The 23,964-nt window shown below is 45.1% G+C and overlaps 2 protein-coding genes across 5 annotated transcripts; both read right to left on the bottom strand.

Moving 5' to 3' along the window:
• Window positions 1-1,487: 1,487 nt before the first annotated feature.
• purg (purine-rich element binding protein G) lies at window positions 1,488-3,170 on the bottom strand. The gene has a single exon (XM_071467044.1). The coding sequence runs from the start codon at window positions 2,853-2,855 to the stop codon at window positions 1,830-1,832; it is 1,026 nt and encodes a 341-aa protein (XP_071323145.1). The 5' UTR covers window positions 2,856-3,170; the 3' UTR covers window positions 1,488-1,829.
• Window positions 3,171-5,163: 1,993 nt separating this feature from the next.
• Window positions 5,164-23,921, bottom strand: il6st (interleukin 6 cytokine family signal transduce). 4 transcript variants are annotated; one of them, XM_071467039.1, is made up of 17 exons: window positions 23,667-23,817; window positions 23,255-23,336; window positions 21,047-21,349; window positions 20,804-20,951; window positions 18,466-18,525; window positions 15,774-15,931; window positions 15,405-15,562; window positions 14,946-15,108; window positions 11,207-11,271; window positions 10,030-10,294; window positions 9,553-9,723; window positions 8,512-8,613; window positions 7,831-7,977; window positions 7,601-7,741; window positions 7,192-7,288; window positions 6,960-7,041; window positions 5,164-6,253 (listed from the first exon to the last, which is right to left on the bottom strand). In XM_071467039.1, the coding sequence occupies exons 2-17, from the start codon at window positions 23,322-23,324 to the stop codon at window positions 5,654-5,656; spliced, it is 2,730 nt and encodes a 909-aa protein (XP_071323140.1). In that variant the 5' UTR covers window positions 23,325-23,336; window positions 23,667-23,817; the 3' UTR covers window positions 5,164-5,653. The 4 variants fall into 4 exon arrangements, with proteins under 4 accessions (XP_071323140.1, XP_071323141.1, XP_071323142.1 ...); XM_071467040.1 differs by lacking the exon at window positions 18,466-18,525 and having other exon boundaries at window positions 23,667-23,921; XM_071467041.1 differs by lacking the exon at window positions 9,553-9,723 and having other exon boundaries at window positions 23,667-23,818.
• Window positions 23,922-23,964: the final 43 nt, after the last annotated feature.

Below are 23,964 nucleotides of genomic sequence, written 5' to 3'. Positions count from 1 at the left end.
CACTCATTCAACGAGGCATTCACTGACATCAAGGTGACCAGCCTCTACCTTCACCTGTTCATGTGTCAGAGTCACCACATTTCCTGTCTCTGTTTAACTAATTTCAGACCAGCAGAGAAGAAGAGTTCAGACTCTGTCAGGGTGAAGGTCTGAGCCCTGAAGTCAAATGTTTCAAGTATCCACCAGAATTTTAAAGGCATCACTACCCAACCTGCACTATCTGGGTACTGGGTACTACAGGTCTGGTACCAACAGATCTAGTACTACAGTCTGGTCCAGTAGTACAGGTCTGGGTCTGCAGGTCTGGGTCTACAGGTCTGGGTCTGCAGGTCTGGTAGTACAGGTCTGGGTCTGGGGGTCTGGTTCCTGCAGGTCTGGGTCTGCAGGTCTGGGTCCTGCAGCTCTGGGTCTGCAGGTCTCGCTCCCAGCTTGACGTCTGAGCTATGATATTTTAGTCAGAGACTTATGGGAGAGAACAGATGCTGAACACTCTGGGATCCTTGTGGTTCAGGTCTGCTTCCTCTCATAATGGTGAACTCAGCCAAACAACTCTGAGTCCACATCAGAGCAGGTGCAGGTGTGAGTCTGCAGGTTTGGGGCTGCAGGTGCTGCAGGTGTGAAGCTGCAGGTGTGTCTGAGAACAGTTTCAAGTGTTTGAGGCTTCAAACAAACTAACAACTAACTATATTAGACTGTAACTGTGACTCTCTGTGTGTGTGTGTGTGTGTGTGTGTGTGTGGACTAAGTGCCTGTGTTGAAGGATAAATTGCTAAATTGCACTGAAAACTGAATGTTTCTGATTTGTTACGATCTCTTTGTTGACCTGTGTAAACTGTGTGGTGTAATGTCAGATTGACGCAGGGGTGACAGGTGACATACACCAAGTCCAGTATGAGTCTGATCAAGAACCAGAACCACACAGTACTCTTAACCCTGGTTCTCCTCTACAACTATACTCTACAGCACTACACTTTTACACCAGGTGAGCAGCTAATCAGCACATTGCTACATTTCACACGCTGTAGGTGTTTTACCTGCTCTGCTCACCTGCACTGCAGGAAACCAATGAGGAAGCTTCAGTTCATTTTACACAGTCTGACCTGTGTGTGTGTGCGTGTGTCAAATGTAGCAATTATAATTGACGTTATGATGAAAGATGAATTTCCAGCATAGCTTCAGACTGAGGGACAACACACACCAGCAGCTAAGCCGGTCTCTCCACTGACCCCCTGCACCCTCACCTGCCTCCTCAGTACACCAATAGTCTGCACCTTCACTCCTTCCTCTACCTCTGCAGGCGGTGTAGAGTGTTTGCTGCAGCCTCAGCAGATGCAGCTGGTGTGTGTTGCTCTCAGTTCCTGCTCCAGGCCCAGGGGCCAGGAGGGGCCCCCAAACAAACTGTTTCCACATGTGAGGTCTTTTACTTTGAATTTAAACATAAATATCTTCACTAAACTTTTATATTTTTCTTAGCTTTAATTTCCTCCTTTGTATTTCTGATGAAAACTGGCCCACACTGAGCTCAGATTCATAAACTTCACGTGTCAGTGCTGTTAACCAACACGTGATAAAGTGGTTTCACCACTGTCTCACCTGTGTGACAGTGCACAGGTAAATTTAAGGGGGGGGCTAAGTGGCTAAAGTGCAGGATCCAGCACTGAGACGTGATGTAGCATCAGGCTAATGAGTGAATGACTTCTTGGCAGGTTGGATGAGTCGTTACCAGCCCTTGGCAGATGAGCTATAAAGTGAAGGTGGGACCCAGAGTCCCTCTTCACCGAGGGACCCCAGCAGACCCCGGGGTCCCCACAGACCGCCTCCTGTGAAGGTCAGTCCTGCTCCTCGCTGTCCTGCCGCCCGTCTGTCCTCTTCTCTTTGTGACACGAGAAAATCCGTCGCATCTCCTCTTCGTACCGGATGAAGTTCTCTCCGAATCGGGCCCAGGCTTTAAGCGGGACCGTGATGGTGTTCCTGTACGGCTGCCGCACCTCGCTGATTTTTAAAAAGATGCCGTACCGATTGGAGCCGACGTCGAAGTAAAACCTCTTGTTGTCCACGCGAAAGGATGCGGCCTCCGGGAGCTCGGGGCTGTCGTCGTGGTTCCTGGACCCGGCTCTGCCGCGGTCGTCGCTCTCCTCGTCGCCGTAGTCTTCGATGAGCTGCGACAGCGCGTCTCTGAACTCGATGAGCCCCTGCGCGGGCAGCACGATGGTCTGCTCGATGCCCTGGCCATAGTAGCCCATCGTGCCGTGTCCTTTGCTGACAGTCTGCCGGATGCGGAGGAACCGGCCCCTCTGGTTCTCCTTCAGGTCCAGAAAGTACTTTCTGTTGTCCCTCTCGATGAACTCGCTCTTGAGCACGCGGTGGGCATGGTCGTCGGATCCCGCGGACCCGCTGGGAGACAGCGCCGCGTGCTGCTCCTGCGCTCTCCTGCGGGAGTCGTGTGCGCGGCCCTGACCGTTGCTGCTGTGCTCCTCGAGCTGCGGTGGCGCGAGGCCCCCCCGCAGCCCGATCCGGGCATAATAATCTATAAAGTCTCCCAGGCAGTAGCGCAGCGCGGGGGCCATGGACATGGACAGCGTCAGCTTGCTCTTCCTGATGTTGTCGTGGCGGCCTCTTCCGATCCACACCTCGGCGATTTTGAGGAAGCGTCCGCGGACGCTCTGCTTCACGTCCAGGTAGAAGCGTTTCTTCTGGATGTCGACGCGTTTGGAGGCTAACTCCTGGATGTCATTTCCCTGCTGCTGTGACCCGCTCTGGATGTACTGCTGGGGATATGTGGGTCTCGGTAAAGAGTCTGATGCAATCTTCCCCCTGCCTCTGTCCATCCCTCTGCAGCATCCATCAGCCATCATGGTTTATGTTCCTCCAGCACACAGACCAGGACAAAGCGATCCCCCATCCCAGTGGGCGACTCTCAGACGAACGAAGCGGGTTTATTCATGCACCCGGCTGGAGCCGCACAGCTCAGCCCGACGCCTCAGTGACCTGAAAATGGCAGCTAGTTTGGTTCATCAGCTGATCGAGTCTCTGTCCCGAATAAAGGTCAATCTCCACTAGTCAGTCATTTTCTGTGCAAACTTCACCGCCGTCCTCCATCACCTACGAGCCACAGCCGCCCCGCGCACCGAGGACCAAGGAAGCGGCCAACCTGAAATGGGAGGAGGCGTCCAATACTACATGAACCCGATGAACCCCCCCCGTCCTGAGAATACCTCAGTTAAAGAGACATGGTTCTCCTCACACAGAAGCTGGATCCAGACCATCTGCAGCTGATCCCAACACATTTATCGATTATTGATTCATGAGAAGATGATGTCAGTTATTCAATAAAGAATCATTGTTAAAGAGAAGGGTCAGATAAAATCATGAAATGAAAACCGACTCAGCAGAGACAGTCTCAGTATAATGTCTCATAATGACCTCATCTAACCACTGACGTGTCAGGACAAAAAACTGTGATAAATCTAATCTGTTATTGATCACTGGACAGTCAAAGGGCTACATTTGACTCAGTCAGTAAATGTTCATCTCTTTCTGCATCATGACAGAAAAAAACCTCTGTGGCATGTGATGGTAAACCACCAGGTAAAGAGTGAAGCACAGTAACCACAGCTCACACAAACACTTAGTTCAAAGATTTATTTCATATCTGATGATCATCTACAGCTCACTGTCGTCCTTGTCCTCGACCTCCACCACAGCAGATGTGTTTAGGTGTGCCCAGGTGGTCTTCCACTTTCACTTCCACTAACATGTCTTATCACATAGGTGATTACCGCTCCAGCTCAGGTTTATTTATTGTGGTCAGAGCAGACAGATCATCTTTCAGTTGACCTGATGAACCTCTGATCAAACAGCTGTTTATCTCCACATTCAGCTGTTACAGATCATGATCATCATGACCTGCAGGACCCAGACCTATAGTACCAGACCTGTTGTGGTGTCTGTCACCTGATGAACCTCAGCCAATGTTCCCTCTCTTCTGGTCTCCAACAGCTCCTCTCACTACAGTCAACACATGGTAAAATATGGAGTAAAGCTGCTTTAATCGAGACCCTTTGGCTCTGAGACCAGGTCTGTCTCAGGTCACAGTGATAACTACTCACAGCTGTTCGTAGTGATGTCAGCACAAATCAGAAATCTATTGAGTTTTCTCAGCTGGATGTGTTTACTGTAAATCATGGAGCCGACAGATATTAGGTCGATCTGAGACCGTGACAGTATATTCAGTGTGTCTGAAGAGTGGAGGAGGATGTGATGCTTCCACTGACACACACTGTGGAGGAGGGATTATTTGTAGTGTCTAGAGATTAAGTGGTAGAGATTATAGTGACCAACATGATCACGTTATCAGTGTTATCACAGTGTTGTTAAAATGAGCTGAAAATGTTCAAGAAGTAAAGTAAGTTCCAGGCTTAATAATAGAAACCACAGAAAAATAATAATTTAAAGGTTGGAATAAAAACCATGGACCAGTAGAAGCTCTGGGTTTACCTGCTGCAGGTCCAATCTGAACAGAGGAAGAGTAAATATTGTATTATTATTTTCCTGCTGTGGCGTCTTTCAGAGCACACACACACTGTAAACACACCTGTCACCTGTCCAGCACTGTGCCATTACACCAGAACCACTGGGATGACAGCGTGAGCTGCAGCCCTGAAATAAGTTTAAAAAATACACAATCACCAATTGAAGCATCTCATACTGACTGACAGGAGAATCACCCTGGAGATGGGACGTGATTGATCCATTTCACCAGTTTACATAACGGCTCTCCTGCGTCTGTGTATGTATGTGTGTGTGTGTGTGTGTGTGTGTGTGTCTGTGATGACATCGCTCCCTGCAGTTGCGTGACTCCTCTCTGAACAGAAAGACAAACTCGTCTGTCAGTGTGTGAAAGGAGTCAATCACCTTTTATTGTGGTGTATGGGTGTTAGAAGGAGCAGCGCTGTCACCGTCCTCAGTGACTCACTGAATAAACATACATTGCTGCTTGATGCTGTAGATTTAAATTAACCACAATTAGTGATTTATTAGACAGTTATACTGTCTGACTTGATGTGAGACAGTTTCTTCTCTAGTATCATCACTGAGGTCAGAGTCAGCTGCTTTTATAACTGAAATGACTTGTCTTTAAACTGTACACGACTCATGTGACTGTACTGTTTCCTTTAGTGAAGAGTTTTATTGAACATGCACTGTCATTAATTAGCTGTACATGTCAGTGTGAACTTGTGTTACATTCATGTTTATATACTGAAGCTGAAAACATATTGTGTTAATGTCAATGTCCAGGTAACATCTCTGCAGAGGTGAGACTCCTCCACTAGAGCACCGCTCAGTCTGAGCTCCACCTGTGTCCCTCTACCATGTGACTCTTACTGAGTAGCTCAGAGTGTCCACATACATGTGTCATGTATGTTTGACCTTTCATCTTCTATAAAGATATAGTTTGTACAGGTTGATGTGAAAGCAAAGCAAACTACTGCTCCAAGCTCACGTTCACATTGTATTTACAGTCTCTCCCACAGCTTCCTGGACTTTCTGTATATTGAAGATACACACTGCTCTTCTTCACAGAGATGAAATGCACATTAACAAAGGCACAGAAGCATTGACACAGGTGACCCAGGATCAGGTCTCTGTGGTCTTACTGTGGCCTGTAGCCACCCAGCTGAGGCATGTAGCTGGAGATGGGTGCTGCTGGCAGCCAGTCAGCTGACTGCTCATCTGCAGATGCCGTCTGCTCAGAGTCCTCCTCCAGGGGACAGAAGTCCAGAGGCTCCAGCACCTCGTGCTGCTCTGCCTCCAGCTGGCTGGTGCCGTCTTCGTTCCCTGCGGCATGTGTGAAGCAGGGCTGTCGGGGGAAACGCTCCTGCACCAGCATGTCTGGGTTCTCCTCACAGTCCAGCAGGGGCTGCGTGGACTCAGACCGGGAAAAAATGGCCTGCTGGGGTTGGGAGCTTGGGGTCTGACCCTTGTAGCCACTGGAGGCCACCACAGAGGAGTACTGGACAGTGCTGGCTGTGGTGTCGGCCATGTCGCTGCCCTCATCACTGTCGGACACACTCTGGCGAGGTGAGGACATGCAGGAGGAGCCGCCGATGCCGCTGCTGTGCTCTTCAGACAGATACTTGTCCTTCTTCAGAGGAAGACCGGTCTTGTCCTCCTCAAACACACACTTTGCATCACACACATCCACATCGAGCACACTGATGCCTGACAGACAGTTCTCCTTCGGTGTCTCCGCCTGCAGAGAATACAAAGAGAAACGTTGACTGTATTTTTATCCACAGATGAAGTTCAACTACCTGACACTTCAGGGTCAACAAACTGGTGTGATGTCACTAACTGTATGTGAGAATAAAAGATCTGCGTCTCTCTGGGAACAGCCCTAAATACTCCAGGAGCTTTCCAGCAGCCCTGTGAAGGGTGTAGCAGGGCCGGGTTGGTCAGGTGGTTACACCCCCTCTCTCTCCTGGATGAAGCCTCCAGCTGCATTTACATGCATCTCACTTCTTCATGTTTAACATCCTCCATGTTTTAGTGCAGGCAGATCTCAGACATACCTCTACATCATGTGCAACTCATGACATCAGCATCAGTCATGATCTTAACATCAGTGGCACCCCCCACTCCCCCCCCCTCAACTGCTGCAGCTCATCTATTGAGTGACTGCAGTGCAGGTACAGCACAGTTGCATCGCAACTGCAGCGTGGTCGCAGTGTGATTGAAGTGCAGCTGCAGAGTGGTTGCAGTGCAATTACAGTGCAACTGCTGTGCAATTACAGTGCATCTGCATTGTGGTGGCAGTGCGATTACAGTGCAGCTGCAGTGTGGGTGCAGCGGTCAGTCCCAGTGTGACTGGTTCAGAGCAGACTGAGGCTGGAAAACAACATGGAGCTTGTACTGTTACAGTGTGTAGTTAGTTGTGTCAGTTCACAGGAGGTCCTTACTTTCAAAGGATAATCAGGAGACCAGTTACCAATGGTGCTCTCTCCAGGGTTTGGAATCTGAGGCCAGAAGTTCCTCTTGATCCTGTAGGACAGGAAAAATTGAGGGGGTCACAATCATTATCTAACACGCCTTCAGTCACAGTGTTTCTATGGGGTATTTCAGTGATGAACAGTTCAAACTGAACAGCAACTTCAAATCAACAAACTGTTCAGGTGTTTCAGTGGAACTTACACATCTCTTTTGTAGACGCAGAGCAGCATCATCATGACAACAACAAACAGAAATCCAAGGCTCACGCACACCACGATGAGCTCGATCACTCCGTCTTCTATGGGACAGAGAAGATGACATCAGAGCAGGTCATCATGAACAGACTTCACCTGCACTGCTCCCACCCTTCATCACTCCATCACCACCCCCATCAACATCATCATCCCATCACCATCATCGTATCATCACCACATCATTACCCCGTCATCATCACCCCGCCATCATCACCCCCCCACATCCCATCATCACAGGTTTGGTCATTTCAGCTCCATATTTAAACATCATGACCTTTCTCTTCAGACATCATGAAGTCAGTGTGTGTTTGGAACAGTAGGAAATGGCTCTGAGACTGAATGTAGGAGACACTCACCGTACTTCAGAGTGATGAATGAGTGACGGTCGCCGTTGGTTGAGCCTGCGATGGTCGAGGCTATGACCCACGTGTCATACTTGGTGTTTCCTGTCAGTGAGGTCAGGGTGTACGAGGTGGTGTTAGCTGGAACCAACACAACTGCAAAACATTCAAACAAACATCAGCGTTAGGACACGGTCAGTAAAACCTGGTCACGACCTGACAGGAACCATGTGATGGGTACAAACAGCGTTTTTCCGTGTCACTGGAGTAGAAGATTGTGTAGTTGGTGATGAAGCCTCGTCGTTCGTCTTGGGGAATCTCCATCCACACCAGCTCAGCGTGGTTATGTCCTGGCTTACCGTTCAGACTCACTGTAGGACCTTTGAGGGGAACTGCAACAATAATAGTATCATACATGTTACTCATACAACTGGGCTCATCTGATGTCACATCTACACAAGTATCGGTCACTGTTAGTGACTCGTGTCAGTGCTGTGGTTGTCTGCGAGAAGAGTCAGACTTGACTTTTATCCGGTTTTAAGATTCACTTTCTACACCTTTGACTTAATGTTTTAACCAAATGAAGGATTTTAGTCGTTGGCCTGGATCTAATCAGAGAAACAAGCTGAGCACAGGTTCAACCTCTAATAATCTCTGACTGTAAAAACTAAAAACCTCCTGAGCCACCGACACTGAAGGAATTAAAAACAGGAGGAGCAACTTCCATGATCTCACACTACTTGACATCACTAAACATCTTTTATTATTGTTGTGACTGAGACACCTCAAAGCAGAACTTACAGACTGTGTTTAATTTCAAAAACATCTTTTCAGTGACATTATTTAGAGTTTGGTCTTTAATGACTGAATGAGTCAATTTTCATTGTGACATGAACAACACAACAGTGAGTGTGTCGTTGTCTTACCTCCCTGCTCCAGAAAGGCCTCCATGGTTGCTGCCCTCCCAAGCCACCCGGAGTAGATGGGGTACACAGATACGCTGTAGCAAACAAACTTCTCCAGGTTTCCTAGATTCAACATTGAGACCAAGGATCACATTAAATGTCAGTAAAACCTAAATAAAACAATGTAAAAACTATTTATTTGTGTAAGTATCATTGAAGTGGTCTGAAGTCTTTCATGGAGAACAGTCAACGGATTGATGATAATAAAGATGTGACGCTGCCACAATGACAGGAAACATCTCAGGTTGCTTCCTCTGATCAGATACTGATCTCTATCTGACCTCACAACTAATTATCCTCAAACCTGTCTTTTTGTGAACATACATCAACTCTGCTGTTTTAGTGTTCAAGTGTTTTAGTGCCACACCAGAGGAGATGAGGACTGGTGTCATCACTCTGGGAGGGTTGTGTTGGTTTGTTGCACTTTACTTACAAACTACCTCAGCAGACTTTGATGCTGTTACAGACATCTGAACCACTGCTGCCTGTGGCTCCCTTCACTATAAATGAACAGTTTAGTCCACATCACATCTCCATGTCATGTCTCTACGTTGCGTCTCCATGTCACATCTCTAAATCCCTGGTTGTGTGAGGAGAAATGAAAATGGATGCAGACCTGATGTCGACAACAGAGGAAAAACATGTTCAACAATACTGAAGTCTGCAGACAACATCTGGAAAACAACAACACACCAGGATCCATGACATAACACAGCGCGCGTGCACGCACACAAGCACAGTGACTCAGACCTTGACGGCCATATTTCAGTGAGTGGATCCAGTTTCTACCGGTGTTCAGACTGAACTGGTTTTTATTGATCTCCAGTCGCTGACCCCAGATGAACCAAGCTGACCCCAGTTGACTCCAGCTGACCCCTCTTGATGATGGATTAAACCACTTCACTCTTTATGGGGGTGAGTGGTTTGTTTTCAGTGAGAACAGATTTGGGTGAACTGTTCCTTTAAATGACACCTTGACCTGACCTGACCTGACAGACTCACCTTTAATGGCAGTGAGTCTGGTGCTCCCGTTCTCCCTCTGCCAGTCCACCTGGTCCCCACTGACCCACTCCACAATGTACTCTGACACAGGTGATCTGTTGGGGGGGCTCCATTCCAGCCACAGCTGACCCCCATGGGGCCACACCCTAAGACCTTTCACTGAGGGGAGCTCTGTAACACACACACCAAACACAGTGTCTCTGTTCAGATGAGTCAATGATGTCACACAATCACGTGACAGGTTCACACTAATGAGAAGCTGATCAGCGTAAATAACACAAATATGTCTACAGACATCATCATCAGATGGACTTGATGTCCTTTGACATCATCATGTCCGTCATCATGTCACAGGACATGTGACAGGTGGGTGTCTGAACAGTCGCTCACAGACTCGCATTAACCTGATCATGATGGAGATCACTGTCAGGACCTTCAGGGTGTGGCCTGTAGCTCAGCATTACCATGGAGACCTACCATGTGCTTTTTCAGGGATGACTAACGATGCTGGAGCAGACCCCCCCACTGAATTGATGGCGATAACATCCACTCTGACGGACTTCCTGTCAGCCAGGTGAATCTCTTTAAGGATAGTGATCTTCCTCTGGGTGGACCTGTAGTCTTCCTCTGACCTGTTGACCAGAACCCGCTCCCACTCCAAACTTCCATTCGTAACTTTTCCCTTCTGGTCTTGGATCTTCAGGTCAAACCTGATTATCTTCCCGTTGGCAAACAAAGGATCCTGTCAGGACAAAGTCACACTGAGGGTCACCTGTCAGCACCAGGACGTGGAACATAACCAGGTGTGGCACAGAAAAACATCAGCCTTCAGGTCTTTATCAGTATTCTGTTTACTCTGTGTGTTCTGACTAAAGTTAGTCTGACCTGGTCCTGGTCCAGTGGACTCTTGAGACCTGATGAACACTGCAGTGCCATCAGTCCTGTGTCTCTAAACCTGACTATTTTTTTTAAGAAAGAGCCCACACCTCATCTTCATCAGTTCCTTTTTTTGTTGTCTCAGGAGTCAGACTGGAGCTGCTCTCAGTCTCTTTACACTGCAGACGACCTTCATTCATTTAATGACTTCATTTATCTATGATGTCATATTTATCTTTGATTCATCATTTAGATGTCATCAGTCGTCTGCTGCTGCATAGAAACAAAATACAATCTGCTCTTTCCTCTGTCCTCCAAATTAAAAGCATGTTTAATAAAGAGTGAGTGAAGTCCATCTGTGAGCATATGCTTGTCTCAGAGATTAAGCCATGCAAGTCTAAGTACACACGGACAGTACAGTGAAACTGCGAATGGCTCATTAAATCAGTTATGGTTCCAGTGGAGACAGAGACAGTGGAGACAGAGGCAGAGACAGTAGAGATGGAGACAGAGACAGTAGAGACAGAGACAGTGGAGACACAGACAGTAGAGACAGTAGAGACAGTGGAGACAGTGGAGACAGTGGAGACAGAGACAGTGGAGACAGTAGAGACAGAGAAAGTACCGATAGTGGAGACAGTAGAGACAGAGACAGTAGAGACAGTAGAGTCCTGGTCTCTGTGGTCTGACATCAGAGGTCAACAGGTGTCACAACTGCTCTCCAGATGTTGTAAAAATATTCACATTGATCCATCAGGTGTGTGTCAGGTGAGTTTACCTTGCATACCACCTGCACTCGTTCATTAGTGATGATCCTCCAGAGGTCTGGTCTACTTGTTGGTGCTGAGCCGAAGAATAGAAGACAAACAGCTGTTATTCCATCATCACAATCATCATCATCATCATCGATTTTGTAGCGAAGCAAGGCCAGGGCTTTAGGTAAAGTCTGCCAGCAGACTGTCTTCTGGGGCACTCTTGATTTTCTAGTAGGCAGATGGTGTTATCTGCCTGCGTCTCTTGCAGGTTGATGTAAGATAACACTGTAATTACTTAACTTTAGAGGAGTCTGGTGTTGGCCAGGCAACTAAAATAATCAAAAATCTTGAAAAAAATTTTTAAAGTTACAAATAATAGTCTGAGGCACTTCTGCTGCTTGACTCAGCAGAAGGTGCCGTCTGATATGATCACGACAGTTTTATCCTCTGGGGGTTGGTGCATGTTTCGGGGGCGTTACCCATCTTCTCCTTTCGTTTCAAATTGAGGAGAAAGTTACTTTCTATAGAAATTTTGAATTGGTTAATCTGGAGTTTTTAAAACTCACACATCCATCTTCCACCATGACCATAAAACATTAAAGGAGACAATATATAAACCTAATATCATTAATAATGACAGGAAGAAACAATACAAAGCATAGTGCTTTGATTATAATAGTAATAATAATAAAGACATTGTGGAAGTAGTAGTGTACTGTACTGTAGTGTAGTGTCTGTTAGCTTGTGTAAGGGATGGTGATAGATTGTCTTTTTTTTTTTTTTTTTAAGATATTTTTTGGGGGGGTTCATCTTTTATTAAGTTCACTAAACTACTATACAATAACCCGTCTGCAATGATTAACAGGAATGGCATCATATCAAATAAGTTTAATTTACCACGCTCATGCCGACAAGGATGCCCGTTAAGCCCGCTTCTTTTTATTTTGTCATTAGAGCCCCTTCCACAGAAAATTCGTCAACACCCAAATATCTCCCCCATCTTTTTTAACAACACCACACACTCCATATCACTATACGCTGATAACATATTACTGTATTTCGACAGAGCAACCTTATCATTACCGCATATTTTGGACACTTTTCATGAATTTAGCTCTCTATCCGGTTACAAGATCAATTGGACAAAATCTGTGCTTCTCCCCTTAAACTCGGAATTGAACCTGAGTTCATTACCTCAGCACATCCCAGTGGTTAAACAATTCAAATACTTGGGGGTGGATATTTTTCCTTCACTATCTAATATTGCCAATAAGAACTTTCAGGGCATCTATAACAAAATCGAGGCAGATCTTAATAGATGGTCTCACTTGCCAAAATCTTTACAAGCCCGTGTCTCAATTATTAAGATGGATATTTTACCACGCATAAATTTATTTTCTTCGATGTTACCCTTACCACCCCTAATTGATTACTGGAAAAAAGTACATTCTTTGGTCTCTAAGTTTATTTGGGGAGGGAAACGGCCACGTGTTTAGTTAACTACTCTACAATGAGATAAAACAGAGGGTGGTCTCTCCGTGCCTAACTTTAAATACTATTTTTGGTCATTTGTATTGAGACCACTCACAGATTGGCTTAACCCCAACTCTGATCCATGTTGGAAATCTATAGAAAAGAATCTAGCATCCCCACACAGACTAGAGGATCTGATTTACTCCACTGTCCCTTTGAAACGAGCTAAGCTGCGACTTGGTCCCATAATGAGTTTCCTCTTATCAACATGGGCTAGTGCTGAGAAGGAATCTAAGAATACATGCAAATGGCATATGAATAGTCCACTCTTTAATAACTATTCCCTACTCACTGGAGGGGTCCCATTCTCATTTCCGGACTGGAGCTCAAGGGGTATCCATGTTTTGGCTGATGTATATAATGAGAATGGGCTTCGTGATTTCAATGACTTGAGACTGTCTTACCAATTACCTGGTACATCTGTATTTCTGTACTTTCAACTACGATCATCTATGAAAGCATATGGAGTTCCATGGAATTCTCCTCTTTCTGCTCACCCTTTGCATTCCACTCTGTATAATGGAGGACGAAAAAGAGGTTTGGTTTCCCGAATTTATTCACTTATCCGCGATGCCTCTTATAAAACCCTTCCTATTGTACATGTTTGGTCTAGTGAATTGGAGCATTATATTGGAGGTGATTCATTGAACTAGAATTGAAAGATTTGGTCTTCGATAGTCTTGGCTTCTAAAAACCAAAACCATCAACAGATACATTTCAACTATATCCACAGGACTTACCTCACTCCAAGGAGAAACTTTCTCATGAAACGTTTATCATCTCCAATTTGCACCCTGTGCTCAGATGAACTTATAGGCTCATATATACATATGTATTGGGAATGTAAGGATGTGAAGTCTTTTTGGGGTGAGGTTTGTTCTACTTTTTCTAATGTACTTGAAGTTGTTGTACCATGTTCTCCCATTGTGTTACTCCTGAATGATACCACCTCGTTAAAATTGACTTGCTGGAAGAGACGTACTCTCCTGACGGGCATCACTGCTGCTAAATAGATACTGGCTTTACGCTGGAAACCTCCACATACAGTTACCAAACCCCATTGGATTAACACTTACATTGACATAATAAATATGGAGCTTTCAGTGGCAAGAATGCACTGTGCTGGAACTGATACTATTCTAGCATGGCAAACAATGGCAGAAAATATCAGGGAATTGCTGTAAGCATTATTTCTACTTGCATTTCTTGTTAAACATGGTCTCTCATGTCCTGTAAGAGTTTTTTTTTTTTTTTTCTTTATAGAGATCCAAGTTGGGGGGGTGGGGGGTAGGGGTCGCCGCCTGTTTTTGTTTGTTTGTTTGTTTTTCTATGTTGGTGTTTATTAGATTACAATGTATCTTTCACTTTTATCGGTCTGATGTATTTGTTTCTCCTTAAAAACAATAAAAAAATTAAGTCACAAAAAAAAAAAAGAGATATTTTTTGGGGCATTTTTTGCCTTTATTGACAGGACAGTAGAGAGTGACAGGAAAGGGGCAGAGAGAGAGGGGGAATAACACGCAGGAAAGAGTTGGGCCGGGCGGGAGTCGAACTGGCGCTCGCCTGCTGAGAGCATCCGCTCTTGTGGTACGCGCACATCTCAGCTCTGTAGGATATAAATTTAGGGACTGACTCGTGACACAAACATCACAGAATAGTTTTATAGTTTTATCAGATCTGTGTCTGTGAGGAGGAAACTGCTGGTTCCTGGTGAGGACTGGATGGAGGCTGGTAACATAATGTATAATTGTGTATCTAAAGAGGGACAGAGGAAGAACCTTAGACTGTGTGTGTTGTGTGTGTGTGTGTGTGTGTGTGTTAAGTCCTTTTTACTGTTACTATACCAATGACAATCAAACACTGATTCAGAGTCTTATTGTTACAGAAATGGAGAGTCTGGTTGTTTACTCTAATCTTGTGTGTATTGTTGTGTATTGTTGATCCTCTGGAGATGATCATGTGACCCTTTCACCCATGGTCTGGGTGTATATGTGTGAGGGAGGGGTCCCTTGTCTCTGTTTCTTATCACTTTGATGGTGTGATGTTGGAGAGAGTAAGAGTCAATTCCATGTCCATAACCCTGCATGTCCGTCCCCTGAACGTCTTTAAGGCTTGTGGCTGATGCCAGGTCAGTATGTCTGCTACACTCTGAATCATCAGCACCTCCACATTAACCTGGATGTACTCAAAGTCAGACTTCGCTCAGGTTGTGTTGGTTTTCATACTCACCGCCCTCTGGCGTTCTCTTGGTGGCACTGTGACTCCACTCACTCCAGTAACCGAAGCCTTCTTTAGCGTGTTTACAGCGGACCTGAGTGACGTAGACTGTGTCAGGCTGAAGATTCTGGATCCTGAAGGACTGGATGTCTTTGGCAGTCTCCCAAGGAGGAACCTGCAGGACATGAGAAACATCTTTCATTGATTGTGTCAACTGACAACTAGACACAAACACGCTGCCAACACTCACAACATAACGTGAAGAACCAGCTGGTACGCACTCGTGGTTCAGCTCTTTGTGACGTTTAGGTTAACGTCAGGTGAACAGGTGTGTCCCAGCCAGTCCATCACTGCTCCCTTGATCGTGTTTGCAGCTCGTGTGTTTTCTAAATGTCTTCTGAAGCTGCAGGGTTGAACCCTCAGGGCCACCATAGCGGTCCCCCATATGAGCAGTAGGACAATCATACTTACATAAGTCCAAGTCAGGGACCCATCTGTGCGGAACCTGATCTGATACGTCAGTCCCACAACATATTCTTTAGCGACAGGACGATTCCAGTTAATGAGCAGGGAGGTGGGAAAAGTCTGCTCTGAGATGATCCTGACGTCAGCTGGAGGGTCGGTTTTCACTGCAGCACAGACACAACGAGCAGCAGCAACAGGGTCAGGGTCATCATCAACAACATCCTCACTATCATCATCATCATCATCATCACAATCATCATCACTATCATCACCACCATCACCATGATCATCCTCATCACCATCACTATCATCCTCATCCTCATCACTGTGACAGCAGTGAACAGGTGTCAGTCAGGTGTAGATCAGTGAACTCACCCACATATCCAGCCTCTGTCCTCAGGTGCTCAGACTCCACTGCTCCCAGCTTGTTGTGAGCCTCCACCCAGATCTCCAGCTCCATGAAGTTAGGGAACGTATTCACAGACACCTGGGCTGTGTTACCTGTTGTCGTCACGTTGTAGGTCTCCAAAATGCTGACAAAAGATTTAACACAACAGTCAGACCTTCACTACAGATCATACGGCTGTGTTACTTGAGACTGTGTTACCTGATGCCGTGTTACCTGAGGCCTGAGGCTGTGTTACTTCAGGCTGTGTTACCTGAGGCCTGAGGCCATGTTACCTGAGGCCTGAGGCTGTGTTACTTCAGGCTGTGTTACCTGAGGCCTGAGGCCATGTTACCTGAGGCCTGAGGCTGTGTTACTTCAGGCTGTGTTACCTGAGGCCTGAGGCCATGTTACCTGAGGCCTGAGGCTGTGTTACCTGAGGCTGTGTTACCTGAGGCCGTGTTACCTGAGGCCTAAGGCTGTGTTACCTGAAGCCGTGTTACCTGAGGCCTGAGGCTGTGTTACCTGAGGCTTTAACAGAGGTTGTCTAGAACATTAAACATCATCACAACTGATCCACTCACCACAGGTAGAGGGGGTCAAGTCATGTGACTCAGGACTTGACCTCCTTGACAAACACTGATAAAAGCCTTGACTTGTACCCTTTTTCCACTAAAATTATCATCAGGTATAAGCAGATGTGGGTAAACCCGCTTATAAAAACTGATTGACCGCTTTTCCACGGACTGTCGAGTTTGTCTTTCTGTTCGGACTGAGGAGACACACAACTACAAGGAGTGATGTCATCACATGCAGTTAGAACACACGCACAGGAGCACTGGAGGAACAGTGAAATGTTAGCCACCCTGCAAACTGGTAAAAGCCAGTTAAAGTGTCGGAGCCTCCGTATGAGATGTTTCCATCGGTGATTGTGTGTTTTTAAAACTTTCAGAGCTGCAGCTCACTCTTTTATCCCTGATCTCAGTGTAGCCATTGAGTTTCTGATGTTACAACACCTGGACAGGTGACAGGCCTGTGTCTGTGTGCTCAGAAAGACGTTACAGGAAAAGAGGCGAAAATTAGCGGGTTCACCCGGTTTTGTTTTTACATCAATGCCAATTGGAGCCAGAGCCGATAAATACCGTTGTCTACTGCAGAGTCATTTGACCCGGGTGTGAATGCTGATTAAACCCTTTTCCAGACCTGATGTTAGCGGGTCTGAGCGGGTTTTTGACAAGTGGAAAAGGGCTTGAGAGACAGAGGACTCTAAAGGACTTGATATTAAATATTTTTTCAAGATTTTTTTCAGATAAGCTATATTTTGTTGTTGAAACATAACTGGATGATTTCTAGTGTGATGCCTATAACCAAGACCTCAGGGGGAGGGGCTAAGTCAAAAAACCACCAACATGTGTATTACAGGAGGAAACAGTGCACGTGCACATAGACTAACAGTGATAAAAACACTCAGGGTTCGCACCTCCACCAAGGCCAAACAATCCTACACATTAAAGAGTGTGTAACAAACTTTTTGTGGTAACAAACTCCTGGATCCACCCCTTCAACCAGATCAGGACTACATGTAATCAGGTCTTCCTCCACCAAGTTTGGTTCAGATGAGTTCAGGACTTGGTAACAACAGAACCTCCCTGGTGGGGGTGATGATAATGAAGGAGATTTTCCACAGGACTTTTACCTTGTGATGGAGCATTTTACATTTCTGCATCACTTCTTTGAATCAGAAGATTTCAGACTCTACAAAATCACAGAGCTTCATTGTTTCATTCATTCATTCATGTCAGACCTTCTCATGTGCCTGAAATCCAACAGGACTGAGCTATTCTTCAGAGTCTTTATCACTTCAGCTCTCTGCAGCTTACACTCCTCAAAACAACACTCACACATGAGCGAAAAGGCCACACAGCCACACACACACACCTACTTCTGACAACTTCAACTACCGGTAAATGCTTCACACTGTCATCTAGTGTGATCTCGTCAGACTGGCATCTTAGACTTGATCTCTGCTGTGACTGATTGTTACTCATATGACACGTTCAGATTGAAGCATTAGACACACAAACATTGAACAAGAACACTTCAACAAACACTACTGCTGCATCTGAACCTGCACATTTTTACTAACTTTAGTGCCCCGTCACTGATAGATTCAACAGAAACTTTTCTTTACCAGCCCCTCAGCTCTGAGACAAACAGCACCACACAACCCTTTTCTCCGACAGACACAGTCACCACAGGTAGTGATTACACTGGAATTTCTTTCCTGAGGATGTGTCTCACTGTGGGTCTCATCAGCGCCGGGCACAACCCGAAGTAGCCCCAGAATTAACCACCCCTCCGGTGGGCTGTGGGGGATAACACACACCACAGTCTTTTCAGATTTACAAACCGACCATTCAAATCTTATAAGATGACTGACTTTGAGTCCAAAGTCACAACTCACTTGAATTCTCATCTTCTGCTTCACTTAACTTAACAGTTTTGTTTGAACATCCAATCACAGAGCTCATCCAGGAGGCTCAGTGTCTCCACTCACTGATTGCTGACTTTTTTAGCTTTAGGTGTTCATGGCCAATGTGCAGGACTTCTACACAGTTTCTTCATGATCTTGTCAAACACAGATGTGGTAAGGAAAAAGCAAAGACAAGCTTTAACACTTACCAATCTTGTTGTTCTGAGATCCTGTTGACAACACCAAAATGTGGAGGAAATCTCTGTGAGCTGGAGGAAGAGACGACCAGCAGGAGTTCAGATGTCTTAGGCAGAAGATTTCAGTGTCAGCTTGGCTCCAAGGAGACAATGATGAGCAGTTCACTGTAATCATGTGAATCAGAGTCGAACCACACCAGTTTCCTCCCATGTCCTGTCTGACAGTGGGTGTATACTCCCAGGTTTCACATGATTCCAACATTTTACCGCACCTTACCCCAAATAAGGTTAAACTACAGTCTAACTTGAGAAACTTCATTACACGCCAAAATCAAATATTATGCATCCCTGAAAGGTCTACAGAAGAAAAAATAATGAATATGGATTGCTCAGGGAGGGGTTTAATATCCAAAATTTATAAATGCCTAATAAATGGAAGTACAGCAACATCAGCAGGACGACTGGGGGCATGGAGAGAAGATCTACAGGAGGACATCCCAATAGAAAAGTGGGGGGAGGCATGCTCTCAAGCACAATCAAGAACCCGCCTGAAATTACTACAATACAACTGGTTGACGCGAACATATATCACTCCAGAAACACAAATATAACAGCGCTATACCTGATATTTGTGTTAAATGTGCGAAGGAAAAAGGTACATTTTTCCACTGTATCTGGCAATGTACAAAAATACAAAAATTCTGGCAAGAAATAAAACAATGTATTCAAAATATTTTACAGATTCAAATACCCTTAGTCCCACATTTGTTTATATTTGGTCTATAAGTTTAAAAAACATCAACGAATATTTGTAGACTTAAGTATACTCATGGCAAAGAGAGTAATAGCGTGCTCATGAAAAAACACCAGTAGCCCAAGTGTAAAGAGGTGGTTGTCTGAACTGTCTTCAACTCTCCCTTTAGAGAAAATTACATATACAATGAAACATCAACAACATAATTTCCACCAGATCTGGGACCCCTTTATTTGTTATGTATTGAGGACAGACTTGTCTCATGTGGTGAAAGAGCCTGGGGACATGTAAACAGTAGCGCTTTGTAGTACTTAATATTACAGAAATATGTTTGTTTTAATATTATTTATTTATTCTTATATATAATGAACTCACTAACCTGATTCCCAACCAAGAATTTGAAAATTTGTAAGGGCCGGGGGTGGGCGGTTGACATGTTCGTTCAAGACATGTAATTGTATTTCTTTCTATTTCTTTGTTATATTGTAAAAACAATAAAAAGAATGTTGGCAAAAAAAACTACAGTCTAACATCCATGTGTGAAGATGCTGTCGGACACCAGAATCTGTCACATGTTCTTACCTGATTACTATGACATGTTGTCCTTTCACACACGCAACTCATCCTCCACAACTAGATTTGAACTGCACTTTCGGAGTTTATATTTTCCCTCTGCCTCCTTATCTATGAGATCCTGGGTACCAGCCGTGGAGGAGTCATGGCTCCATCCACACACACAGTCACAACAGGAGCTGAACAGTGACACAGTGAACAGTGAAGCCACAATGATCACACTAATAATAATAATGATGATAAAGAGTGTGTGTGTGTGTGTGTGTGTGTGTACTTGTACTTGCTACATAGTAAGGACCAAAAAAAGTATTTTACTAAAAGACTGAGGACATTTTGGGAAAGTGAGGACATTTTGACCGGTCCTCACTTTTTGAAACATCTTAAAATCACATTTTGAGGGTTAAGACTTGGTTAGAATTAGGTTAGAATTAGGTTTAGGTTAAGGTTAGGGTCAGGGTTAGGGTTAGGCACTCAGTTGTGATGGTTAAGGTTAGGGTAAGGGGCTAGGGAATGCATGATGTCAATGAGTGTCCTCACAAAGATAGAAGTACAAGTATATGTGTGTGTGTGTGTGTGTGTGTGTGTGTGTGTGTGTGTGTGTGTGTGTGTGTGTGTGTGTGTGAACATACTCCTGAGTCATGTGATGTCTTCATCTCTGTGGCTCTCATATGTTGCCTCATTAGTTTTACAATATTGTCATCATCCCCTCTCACAGCGGCAAGTGTGTCACCTGAGTGAGTGATGTTTCACTCTGACCAATCAGAGCAGAGACCAGTTTCATTACTTTACGTCACACATACACAGACATCAGTTAGATTTTTAACTAAAGATCAATAATTATTAAAAAGATCAATATGATCCAGACAGGTGTCACTCTTCTGACATCACACCTGGAGAATCAAAAGGCTGTTACTGAGTGTGTGACAGGAAATACACATCACTGTCAGTGTCATCACAAACACTACACAACAATAGTGAACTCTTTATCAGAGGATGATGATGACCATGAGTGTGTGTACTCACGGGATGACTCGGAGGAACAGGGTGTGTTTTGTGGGAACACCTGTGGTCTGACGTCCCACTGAGTCCCAGCGACAGGTGATGTTTGGGGAGATGTATTTGTTCTCCTGCAGTGCTGTACAGGTGAGGTTCTCAGGCTTCTCTGGTCGATCTGACAGAAGGAACAACAACAACACAACATGTTTAACAACCTGTGTGTGTCCACAAACCTCCTGCATCTGAAATGAGGTGAAAAAACAAACGTACAGCCTTTAGTGAGGAGGATCCCGTGGATGAATCTGCCACTGTTCAGCACCACGCTGGCTGACTGCTTCCAACACTTACAGTACAACCATTCACGCTCTTCCCCTGTCACCTGGAGGCTGACACTCAGAGCCGACTGGTTCACCTTGGTGTACTGCTCACTGGGTATCCTGGTCTGAGACAGATTCCAGTAGAGGTCATCTGCCGTGACTTCAGCTGTGTTGATGATCATGCACGTGGCTGTGAAGGTGGTCCCAATCTCCAGCACCGGAGACTGAGGGGCTATCAGCAGATGACTGTCGCTGCCTGAGGAGCGACACAACAAGATGCTGTCACTCAACAATCATACTCTCATCAGCAGGGTGTCACACACAGCTGACACGACACAGGCTGGGGCTCCACCTAGTGGCACAACACTGGTACCACAACAGAACACAAGAGTGTTTTTCTCCTCTGAAGGTTCAAACTAAGACATGAAACCTCTGAGAAGCAGCCATGATCACAGCTGTTTGTAAGTCTCTAAGTGAGGAGGAAAGGAGCTTCAATCTTATCTTCTATCTTATCTCCTTTAGCAGAGGAAACACTGGACCTTCCTTTACAAAAGGAAAGGAGAAAATGCCGTCCCACAATTCCTTGCTACAACAACATTTAAAGCAAGACCATTGTAGTTTAACCCTGACAGACCCACATAAATATAGAAACAACAGAGCAGCTATTTTATGTTTGTGACAGGATCCAGAACTGATGTAAATCCTGGTCTGAGATCCAGATCCAGAACTATAGATTTACTCTGTTCAATCTGTCAGATTTATAGAAACATCATCATCGTACCAAAATATCATATACAGAAATGTCATTTCACTAAATCCCCTCCCATTGTGTAAAGAACTTCATTATTTTAATTTAATTTTAATTTTTAATGTCTCAGTTTCTCTGCTTGTGTTTTCCTTTCATGTTTCTTATTTGAACATTTCATCCTGTTTGTTTCTGTGGTTAAAGGAGGATTTATCACCCATGTGTTATAAATAAAGTTAAGTAAAAAAAGAAAAACTAAAAAAAAAAAAAAAAAAAAAAAAATATTCAGTCAGATTCTCTCTGCAGAGTCGTTGTCTCTTCCTAAGTCCCTATGACCTCTCCTTCATACCTTTCCTTGACCTCATGACGTTTAACATCAAGGTCGAGGAGACGAGGGCAGAGAGGACATGATTCTGACTTTTGACCTAAGCCTCTGTCTGACTGATACAATGTGTTTACTGAAGCTCAGCAGAACAGAACTACATCTGTTATTCCAACATGTATGTTAGCCCTGACGCTAACCCTGTGCTGCTGTGTTGTGTTACCAGGTGACATCAGACACACACAGTGTGTACACACTGAGCTGACTGGACTGTGTCTCAGTCCTGTTGTGTTGTGTCCCCTCCCTCCAAGATTACAGACATCAAATAATGATGGTGCACCGCCAGCAGAGGCAAACCAGGCAAATGTTTGAGGCCCCCCAAGGAAAAAACGGGCCACAATGGCCCCTCATACATGGGCTCTATTCAAATCACTGTGAATGTGTAAATGGTTCTGTGTCCAAACCCAGAGCAAAAACATATATGACATTCAATAGCTACACAACTATGAGGTGACCTCAGGTTTGATTCTCTGACATCAAATCCCTCGGTAAATCCCCCAGTAAATCCCCCAGCCCTGATTCTTGAAGCTTTTCCGTCTGTTAAAAAAGACTGGTTCCTAACAAGTGTCTAAATGAGACTACAGAGGTTGTCGGGGACATTAAACGTCATCAGTCCAACATGAAAACTGATCTCCTCACCAGTCCACCTTTACAGCCTCGTTGTGTCTCTACAAAGTGTTACTAACTTTGTCAGAGGAAAGGCTTTTATAGAAGAGGTCAGAGCTAAATCAAACTACAAGTTGAAGTTTAGTGGTGGTGACGGTGAAGTCATGTGACCATGGTGTAGTTGGCTTATAGCCTAACATTAGCTTTTTACTGCTACTAATTGTATTTAGGCTTCAAACATCATACAGTGGTGTCACTAGTGAAGTGAATTATCCTGGTGGACAAAACCTGTCACAACACTTTTTTTATACAAAAATGCAAAGGTCAATGTTAAAATCCCACTGGCTCCTTGTGGATCAGGATCAAACAACAATAAGACATTCTCCCTGCGGCTCTGTATCAGGGTGGAAATGTAAAATGGTACTGACCAGCTCTGGCAGGTACCGCAGAGACAAGGCAAGCTAACCCCAGCAGCTGGAGCACTCTCGAAGACACCATGATGACGACTGTCTGTGAACATAAACACATGAAGTGAGGAAGGAGTGAGAGGTTGGGTCGGTTCTGTCTGAAACATCCCATCCCGTAACTTTCCCGTTAGTCTTATCAAAGCGTAACGTCAGATCAGCGTCACAATTACTCTGAGAGATGACAGTCAGGGAGAACAGCGGCTAACGTACATTCTGAAAAAGCACAGACCGACGGTTAATGGTAACTTTGGGCTAACAATGTTCACAGTAATCACTGTGGCAAATTAGATATTTAGCACTGTGAGCTAACACTATCATCTCCACGCAGGCGCCATATTGTTTCCGCAGTCTAAAGCAGGAGGTTGTTACTCACCTAACGGGCGTCAGTTAAGGTCTCTGTTTAATCTTTGTAGATCAAAACCATGTCTCTTTACGTCTCAGACCATCAACGGCCGAAACTAGTTAAATTTATTTAAGATATTATCGGTGTCACGTCCGTGTAGTTCTTGGGTAGGACCTCCCACTTCCCGTCAGGAGGAAAGTTGTGTCGCAACAGTTGGCGGCGCTGCTCAGACTGAGCCGATCTCACAGTGACCGGATGGACCGACGCCCTATCTGTGGATCGTCTGCTCTGACGCTGCTGGTGTAGGGATCTGGCTAAATGCTCAGTG

The sequence above is a fragment of the Trachinotus anak genome, unplaced genomic scaffold (genome assembly GCF_046630095.1).
Source record: "Trachinotus anak isolate AG129_WGS33_773 ecotype Australia unplaced genomic scaffold, CSIRO_AGI_Tana_v1 ptg000028l, whole genome shotgun sequence".
NCBI lineage: Eukaryota > Metazoa > Chordata > Actinopteri > Carangiformes > Carangidae > Trachinotus > Trachinotus anak.
This window is presented reverse-complemented; position numbering and strand designations above follow the sequence as displayed.